The 9580-nt window shown below is 41.0% G+C and overlaps 1 protein-coding gene across 1 annotated transcript; it reads left to right on the forward strand.

The window, feature by feature from the left end:
• Positions 1-9580, forward strand: LOC110168580 (myosin heavy chain, fast skeletal muscle-like). Its single transcript, XM_020934028.2, has 40 exons — positions 1-49; positions 420-632; positions 828-971; positions 1050-1206; positions 1288-1315; positions 1398-1509; positions 1590-1682; positions 1764-1827; positions 1908-2006; positions 2084-2187; positions 2259-2397; positions 2489-2607; positions 2691-2840; positions 2927-3097; positions 3167-3473; positions 3553-3626; positions 3699-3786; positions 3860-3977; positions 4057-4180; positions 4256-4392; positions 4467-4722; positions 4848-5090; positions 5155-5331; positions 5422-5567; positions 5658-5748; positions 5840-6229; positions 6302-6428; positions 6585-6703; positions 6770-6966; positions 7041-7224; positions 7295-7460; positions 7578-7702; positions 7793-8101; positions 8171-8374; positions 8447-8572; positions 8641-8811; positions 8886-8990; positions 9072-9167; positions 9249-9380; positions 9466-9580. Exons 2-40 carry the CDS (start codon positions 432-434, stop codon positions 9484-9486), a joined length of 5814 nt encoding a protein of 1937 aa, XP_020789687.2. The 5' UTR covers positions 1-49; positions 420-431; the 3' UTR covers positions 9487-9580.

The following is a 9580-nucleotide window of genomic DNA, read 5'->3' on the forward strand; positions in this document are numbered from 1 at the left end:
AGCATCCCTGAGCATCAACCACTGTTCACATCCAGGGGGAGGGAATAAGGTAAGCTAAATACACTAACAATTTCAGCTATGATAAATATTTTAAAATGTAACATCTTCTTCTTGTATCTTGTTAAACAGTGGTTATTCATTATCATAATCTTTAGTTTATGTATTTAATGAAACAGGCACAGTGCACAATGTACATTAACCTCAAAAGGAGATATTGTGCTCACCCATAATGTTTATCTTGGAGAATGTAAAAACAAACAAAAGCAAAATAACCTACTTCACACATTCATTCTTCGTTAAACTGTAGCTGAAATGTATATATGTAAATCTATCATATATGCATATACAACGATATTATGAAGAAAAAAACAGTAGCCAGTGTTTATTAAGCGTTTATCATTTATTTGACTTACCTGCAGTAACGTGCCACAATGGGGGATTCAGAAATGGAGTGCTTCGGGCCGGCGGCCATATACCTCCGGAAGCCAGAACGAGAGCGCATTGAGGCTCAGAACACCCCATTTGATGCAAAAACAGCTTACTTTGTGGCTGAGCCCAATGAGATGTATCTGAAGGGGAAACTGGTCAAGAGGGAAGGAGGAAAAGCCACTGTGGAGACACTCTGTGGGAAGGTGAGGCCAAGTACAGTGTGTGAAGTCTATACTTTATTTAGCAATACTGGCACACGACCCAACTATCGTACATGATTAGGGATGTAACAATAACCAAATATCATGGCATGATACAGATGAAAACATAAAGTATATAATAAATAAAAAAGTTGTATTGATTTTATTGACAATTTCCCTGTATTTATTTTGTTGAAGACTCTTACTGTGAAAGACACTGAAGTCTTCCCCATGAACCCTCCAAAGTTCGATAAGATTGAGGACATGGCTATGATGACCCACCTGAGCGAGCCTGCTGTGCTGTATAACCTCAAAGAGCGTTATGCAGCATGGATGATCTACGTGAGTGTGAAGACCTCAGTTCATAAATTGGAAACTTGTGCTTTTCTTATCTCTGTCTTTTGCTGTTGGTCCTGACAGACCTACTCTGGGCTGTTCTGTGTGACTGTGAACCCCTACAAGTGGCTCCCAGTGTATGACGCAGTGGTTGTGGCAGGATACAGGGGCAAGAAGAGAGTGGAGGCTCCACCCCACATCTTCTCCATCTCTGACAATGCCTATCAGTTCATGCTCCAAGGTATTATCTCTAGTGTGAAGACTGTATTTACAGGTTATTTCAACATCCCATTGATTAGAAATGCATGTTGATTTCTTACAGACAGGGAAAACCAGTCCATCCTGATTACGTGAGTTTTCATATTTAGTGCTGTGTAAATAACGAGTTAAAATTATTACATAATGACAGTAAATGACAATTATTTTCTGTAGCGGAGAATCCGGAGCTGGAAAGACTGTCAATACCAAACGTGTCATCCAGTACTTTGCGACAATTGCAGTGGCTGGAGGAAAGAAGTCAGAGCCGGTTCCAGGCAAGATGCAGGTGTGTAGTCTGAAGTAAATTAATTAAGTATTTTAATATCAACACAGTTGAAGTGCTTCTAAATATGACATTATTTGCAGGGGTCGCTGGAGGATCAAATCATTGCAGCAAACCCACTTCTGGAGGCTTATGGTAATGCCAAGACTGTGAGGAATGACAACTCATCTCGTTTTGTAAGGAAGATTTCTACTTTATGCATCATCATACAAAACATATGTTTTTAATTTGTATCAATTTTGTATTTTATGCAATAGGGTAAATTCATCAGAATTCATTTTGGGACAACAGGAAAGTTGGCCTCAGCTGATATTGAAACATGTAAGACTCAGTGTTGCACATTTAAGAGTTTTATATCACCCAGTCTGACACATGCTGTCACTCACTGCTGTGTTTCACAGATCTGCTGGAGAAATCTCGAGTGACTTTCCAGTTGTCTGCTGAGAGGAGCTACCACATCTTCTACCAGCTGATGACAGGACACAAGCCTGAGCTTATTGGTCAGTAGGATTTTAGATTATATTGATGTCCATGAGAGTTTTTCCTTAATACTGTATGTATGTTTTTCTTCTCACAGAGGGTCTTCTGATCACCACCAACCCTTATGATTTCCCCATGGTCAGTCAGGGAGAAATCACTGTTAAGAGTATCAATGACGTTGAGGAATTCATTGCTACTGATGTGAGATGTTTACAGAGATTTTTTTGTTTACTTTTGAAAAATAAATGAATTAATGACTATGGACTTTTCAGACTGCCATTGACATCCTTGGTTTCAATTCTGAGGAGAAAATGAATATGTACAAACTGACTGGTGCTGTGGTGCATCATGGGAACATGAAGTTCAAGCAGAAGCAGCGCGAGGAACAGGCTGAGCCTGATGGCACAGAGGGTGGGGGTCACACCTTTGATAAGGATAATTCTGTCCCTTTATGAAAAAGCATTTTCTATGTTCTTATTTCACATTTTATTATTTTCATTAGTTGCGGATAAAATCTCATACCTGATGGGCCTGAACTCTGCTGACCTGTTGAAAGCTCTCTGCTATCCCAGAGTTAAAGTCGGAAACGAGTTTGTTACAAAGGGTCAAACTGTTCCTCAGGTACTGCAAACATATCCTGCATGTGGGGTTAGTGAGTCAATTTCTGTCCGTCTATATCTATATGTATTGGTCATCGATTACAGGTCAACAACTCTGTAATGGCTCTGTCCAAGTCTGTCTATGAGAAAATGTTCTTATGGATGGTTGTCCGCATCAATGAAATGCTGGATACGAAGCAGCCCAGGAGCTTTTTCATTGGAGTCTTGGATATTGCTGGTTTTGAAATTTTTGATGTAAGTACATCAGTTTTAAACATAGATGTTACCTTTAATCTCTAGCAAAGTTATACTTATTTAAAATATACTTTTGATTGGTCTAGTTTAACAGTTTGGAGCAACTGTGCATCAACTTCACCAATGAAAAACTGCAACAGTTCTTCAACCACCACATGTTTGTCCTGGAGCAAGAGGAGTACAAGAAAGAGGGCATTGAATGGGAGTTCATTGACTTTGGTATGGACTTGGCTGCCTGCATTGAGCTTATTGAGAAGGTACAGTTGATATATTTTATTAAATACCAATATACTGCAGAACATGACAATCATATTTTGTGTCAACAGCCAATGGGCATCTTCTCCATCCTTGAGGAGGAGTGTATGTTTCCAAAGGCAACAGACACTACCTTCAAAAACAAACTGTACGACCAGCATCTTGGTAAAAGCAAGTCCTTTGAGAAACCAAAGCCAGCGAAAGGCAAAGCTGAGGCCCACTTCTCCTTGGTGCACTATGCTGGTACTGTGGATTATAACATTAATGGCTGGCTGGACAAGAACAAGGATCCTCTGAATGACTCAGTGGTTCAACTCTATCAGAAGTCCTCTGTCAAACTGTTGGCTTTCCTTTATGCCTCCCATGCTTCCGCTGATGGTAGGATCTAGATGTTACTTCAGTAAAAAAGCTTTATTATTGCTTTTATTAATTGGGTGTTGAAATTTACTATTGACAGCTGATGCTGGTGGTGGAAAGAAAGGAGGAAAAAAGAAGGGTGGTTCCTTTCAGACCGTCTCTGCATTGTTCAGGGTCAGTAAGAACTTGGAAAGATATAAACAAGCACTTTTAACTATAGCTTACTTATATTTATTAATGTCTTAGGAGAACTTGGGAAAACTCATGACAAACTTGAGGAGTACCCATCCTCATTTTGTACGTTGCTTGATTCCAAATGAATCTAAGACCCCTGGTAAGTGCCATGTGTACATCTGTGAGATGTGAAATGATGACTGGTTTTGAATTACAAAGTTTTGAAACTACAGGTTTGATGGAGAACTTCCTGGTCATCCACCAGCTGAGGTGTAATGGAGTGTTGGAGGGAATTCGCATCTGCAGAAAGGGCTTCCCCAGCAGAATCCTCTATGGAGACTTCAAGCAGCGGTAACCAACCTTTTAATACAATTTACTGATTTAGTGATAAATCAGATGATAATCAGAACTTGTCCATTTTATATGTTAGATACAAAGTATTGAATGCCAGTGTCATCCCAGAGGGACAGTTTATTGACAATAAAAAGGCCTCAGAGAAACTCCTGGGCTCTATTGATGTTGACCATACTCAGTACAGATTTGGACATACAAAGGTATCCTGTAGTTCATATTATACATGCTCACTAAAGTGTACAGTGGTATCTTTAATAGTGGTTGTGTCTCTATAGGTGTTCTTCAAAGCTGGTCTGTTGGGTACACTGGAGGAGATGAGAGATGAGAAGTTAGCAGAGTTGGTCACAATGACTCAGGCTCTGTGCAGAGGCTTTCTCATGAGGAGAGAGTTTGTCAAGATGATGGAAAGGAGGTAACAGAGTCTATACCTTCCTGTTTTTTATATTTAGTGTTAGCTCTTCAAAAATACTCATTTGTCTTCTTCAGAGAGGCCGTTTTCTCCATCCAGTACAACATCCGCTCATTCATGAACGTTAAAACATGGCCATGGATGAAGCTGTACTTCAAGATCAAGCCTCTTCTGAAGAGTGCAGAAACTGAAAAGGAAATGGCCCAAATGAAAGAGGACTTTGAAAAGACTAAAGAGGATCTTACAAAAGCTCTTGCCAAGAAGAAAGAGCTGGAAGAGAAAATGGTTACTCTGCTCCAAGAGAAGAATGACTTGGCATTGCAAGTGCAGTCTGTAAGTATATTACTGTGATCACAAAAATTAGTCATTATTCATTCATTATGAATTATTATTATTATATTTACTTCAAGCAGAGACATGGACACATTGTATTTCTAATTTGGCTCTATGTCTCTTAGGAATCTGAGAACCTTTCAGATGCAGAAGAAAGATGTGAGCAACTGATCAAAGCTAAAATCCAACTTGAGGCTAAAGTCAAAGAGACGGCTGAGAGACTGGAGGATGAGGAGGAAATCAACGCTGAGTTGACAGCAAAGAAGAGGAAGCTGGAGGACGAGTGCTCTGAGTTGAAAAAGGACATTGATGACTTGGAGCTCACGTTGGCTAAAGTGGAGAAGGAGAAACATGCCACAGAGAACAAGGTATAGCTTGTACTAAAAGGGTGATGCAAAGATACAAATACATATTTATCTTTCTGTTTTACAGGTCAAAAACCTGACAGAGGAGATGGCCTCTCAAGATGAAGCAATTGCCAAGCTGTCCAAGGAGAAGAAGGCTCTTCAAGAGGCCCATCAGCAGACCCTTGATGACCTTCAGGCAGAGGAAGACAAAGTCAACACACTGACCAAGGCCAAGACCAAGCTGGAGCAGCAAGTTGACGATGTATGTTGCTGTAAACAATAGAATATGCTTTTATAATGCTAAAAATGTTGTCAAGTGCAACATGTCAAAGCTTGTTTTTTGTTCTGATAGCTTGAAGGTTCTCTGGAGCAAGAAAAGAAGCTCCGCATGGATCTGGAGAGAGCAAAAAGAAAACTTGAAGGAGATCTTAAACTGGCTCAAGAATCCATAATGGACCTGGAGAATGATAAGCAGCAATCTGAGGAGAAAATTAAGAAGTATGAAAACATATATTATATATTTGCCATTTGGTGAAACAGTTTGGCTTAACATTGTGATAGCTGCTGACTATCTAAACTGCATTCTAGAAAGGACTTTGAAATCAGCCAGCTCCTGGGTAAGATTGAAGATGAGCAGTCTTTGGGAATCCAGCTACAGAAAAAGATAAAGGAGCTTCAGGTAAACAACAGCTCAGTGATAAATTATATCATTAACAATTCTTGTGTTTGTTATTATTTAAAAACTGTAATATTGTCACATTCTGTGTCAGGCTCGTATTGAGGAGCTGGAGGAGGAAATCGAGGCTGAGCGTGCGGCTCGAGCCAAAGTTGAGAAACAACGCTCGGATCTCTCCAGGGAACTGGAGGAGATCAGTGAGAGACTGGAGGAAGCTGGTGGAGCAACTGCTGCTCAAATTGAGATGAACAAGAAACGCGAAGCTGAGTTTCAAAAGCTGAGGAGAGATCTGGAAGAGTCCACTTTGCAGCATGAGGCCACTGCTGCGGCACTGCGCAAAAAGCAGGCTGATAGTGTGGCCGAACTGGGAGAGCAGATCGACAACCTCCAGAGGGTCAAGCAGAAACTGGAGAAGGAGAAGAGTGAATATAAGATGGAGATAGACGACCTCAGTAGCAACATGGAGGCTGTTGCAAAAGCTAAAGTTAGTGATGCAGTTAATGGCTGATTCAAAAATGCAATTATCATGTGTTAATGCATATCTTTCTTCTATTAGACAAATCTTGAAAAAATGTGCAGAACATTAGAGGATCAGCTGAGTGAACTAAAAACCAAAAATGATGAAAATGTGCGCCAGCTGAATGATCTAAGCACACAAAAAGCCAGGCTTCAAACTGAAACCGGTAAGAGCACCAGCCAACACACTATATGCTGTAAAACAAGACTGAAAGATTTGACTGAAGTGACCACACTTCAAACTTAATTTCTCTATGCACTTCTTCTTCATTCTCCCTATCGTATACTATTAATGGAACAATACCCTACTACTCTACACATAGGTGAAGTGTCACGCCAGTTGGAAGAAAAGGAGGCCCTGGTATCTCAGATGACCAGAAGCAAACAGGCTTACACTCAGCAGATTGAGGAGCTGAAGAGACATATTGAGGAAGAAGTTAAGGTGCAGTAACTGCAAAAAGCACATTGAAAAGATTCATTCATTTTTTTAATTAGGATTACATTACAGGCGAAAAACGCCCTGGCTCATGGCCTCCAATCAGCCCGTCATGACTGTGACCTGCTCAGAGAGCAGTATGAGGAGGAGCAGGAGGCCAAAGCTGAGCTGCAGCGTGCATTGTCCAAGGCTAACAGTGAGGTGGCTCAGTGGAGAACCAAATATGAGACTGATGCCATTCAGCGCACTGAGGAGCTGGAGGAGGCCAAGTGAGTTAATGAGGTTTTTCAGCCACTAGAATTGAATCTTCTTCATCTAAATGTTTACATTCACTTCTTTAAAGGAAAAAGCTGGCCCAACGTCTCCAAGATGCAGAAGAATCAATTGAGGCTGTGAATGCAAAATGTGCTTCTCTGGAAAAGACCAAACAGAGGCTTCAGGGTGAAGTGGAGGACTTGATGATTGATGTGGAAAGAGCTAATGCTCTCGCTGCTAACCTCGACAAAAAGCAAAGAAACTTTGACAAGGTTGAGTTTCTACTGATGTATTGACCGGGGCACTTTTAAATGTCTCACACAGATTTGTGAATGTGTTTAGGTTCTCGCTGAGTGGAAACAAAAGTATGAGGAGAGCCAGGCTGAACTGGAGGGAGCTCAGAAAGAAGCTCGCACTCTTAGCACTGAGATGTTTAAGTTAAAGAACTCCTATGAGGAGGCTCTAGACCAACTGGAGACTTTGAAGAGAGAGAACAAAAATCTGCAGCGTAAGGCTATACTGTTCATTTTCCTTTATACACATTTTGGTCTCTTTATTTTAAATTGTCAAGTAACTTCAGCCTAGATTTTAAACATTTAAATGAATATGGTAATTCCACTTACAGAGGAAATCTCAGATCTTACTGAACAACTTGGTGAGACTGGTAAGACTATTCATGAGCTTGAGAAAGGGAAAAAGACTGTGGAAAGTGAGAAATCAGAAATCCAGACTGCACTTGAGGAGGCCGAGGTAAGAACACAAAATCAATGAAATTACAAATAGTTTTTTTTTTTTTTTTTGCAATGTTTTCTGATTTAAAATTATTGAATATACTTACAGGCCACTTTGGAGCATGAGGAGTCCAAGATCCTCCGTGTCCAGCTTGAACTGACTCAGGTCAAGGGTGAGATAGACAGGAAACTGGCAGAGAAGGATGAAGAGATTGAGCAGATCAAGAGGAACAGCCAGAGAGTCATTGAGACCATGCAGAGCAATTTGGACGCTGAGGTCAGGAGCAGAAACGATGCCTTGAGAATCAAGAAGAAGATGGAGGGAGACCTCAATGAAATGGAGATTCAGCTGAGCCATGCCAATCGCCAGGCTGCTGAAGCCCAGAAACAACTGAGGAATGTGCAGGGCCAGCTCAAGGTGCTTGTGCTAGATCTGTTCAAATGAATAGTCATACTGGACTATATACACTTACTATGTCTTTCACAGGATGCACAACTGCACCTTGATGAGGCTCTCAGGGGTCAAGATGAAATGAGGGAGCAAGTGGCCATGGTGGAGCGCAGAAACAACCTGATGTTGGCAGAGATTGAGGAACTGAGAGCTGCTCTGGAGCAGACTGAGAGAAGCCGCAAAGTAGCTGAACAAGAATTGGCAGATGCCAGTGAGCGTGTGGGGCTCCTCCATTCTCAGGTAAATTTTTTTTATAAAATATTATATACACTGTAAATTTGAAAGTATAAATGTAAGCTATTTGCTCTTTAGAACACCAGTCTGATCAACACAAAGAAGAAGTTGGAGGCAGATCTAATCCAGATTCAAGGAGAAGTAGAAGATGCAGTCCAGGAATCTAGAAATGCAGAGGACAAGGCCAAAAAAGCCATCACCGATGTGAGTGTAAAAAAATCTTTATAAAGACTCACCTTAGTGAAACCATGTTAATGACTGCTGAATTGCAGGCTGCCATGATGGCAGAGGAGCTGAAGAAGGAGCAGGACACCAGTGCTCATCTGGAGAGGATGAAGAAGAATCTGGAAGTGACTGTGAAGGACCTGCAGCACCGTCTGGACGAGGCTGAGAACCTGGCCATGAAGGGTGGCAAGAAGCAGCTCCAGAAACTGGAGACTAGGGTAAAAATACATTGTTTTTATATACAAAGTCAGACATTTAATGCATTCAGTGAAAATAAATACTTTTTATTTAGGTGCGTGAGCTGGAGGCGGAAGTTGATAGTGAGCAAAGAAGAGGGGCTGAAGCTGTCAAAGGTGTTCGTAAATATGAGAGGAGAGTGAAAGAGCTCAGCTATCAGGTACAGGGCATAATGTATATTTGATTTACCCTATAGCAGAGCCTGAGGAAATATCTTCTAACTGTGATTCTCAAATTGTAGACTGAGGAAGATAAGAAAAATATTAATCGGCTGCAGGATCTGGTGGATAAACTGCAACTGAAAGTCAAAGCATACAAGAGACAATCTGAAGAAGCTGTGAGTATAAACTTTGATGACTATTAACTTTGGTGTGTCTTAAGGTCATGATCACACATTGTTTTGTTTGGGTCCATGCAGGAGGAGCAGGCGAACACTCACCTATCCCGTCTGAGGAAGGTGCAGCATGAGCTGGAGGAGGCTCAGGAGCGTGCGGACATCGCAGAATCTCAGGTCAACAAGCTCAGAGCCAAGAGCCGTGAGGTTGGAAAGGTAAAGAAACACATTCAGTTGGATTAAGGCAAAGACATTAAAAGGTTCATTCTACTAAAATTTGTTGTCTTTATCCTTGTTTCAGGCTAAGGAGGCTGAAGAATAGACTGCAGTGAGAGACACAAATTAAGATCATACAATATGGCTTAGGTTTGCACATCTCGTAACATTGTAGAACTATTTCAATAAAAGCTTTTGGC

This window comes from Boleophthalmus pectinirostris, unplaced genomic scaffold (assembly GCF_026225935.1).
Source record: "Boleophthalmus pectinirostris isolate CB_2022bp ecotype Guang Dong unplaced genomic scaffold, ASM2622593v1 HiC_scaffold_3, whole genome shotgun sequence".
NCBI lineage: Eukaryota > Metazoa > Chordata > Actinopteri > Gobiiformes > Gobiidae > Boleophthalmus > Boleophthalmus pectinirostris.

Coding starts and splice junctions, on each gene's coding strand:
- LOC110168580 (XM_020934028.2), top strand. CDS start 432: ATGGGGGATTCAGAAATGGAGTGCTTCGGGCCGGCGGCCATATACCTC. Junction 4,181..4,255: donor ACAGATTTGGACATACAAAG/GTATCCTGTAGT, acceptor GTGTCTCTATAG/GTGTTCTTCAAAGCTGGTCT. Junction 6,230..6,301: donor AGGCTGTTGCAAAAGCTAAA/GTTAGTGATGCA, acceptor TTCTTCTATTAG/ACAAATCTTGAAAAAATGTG.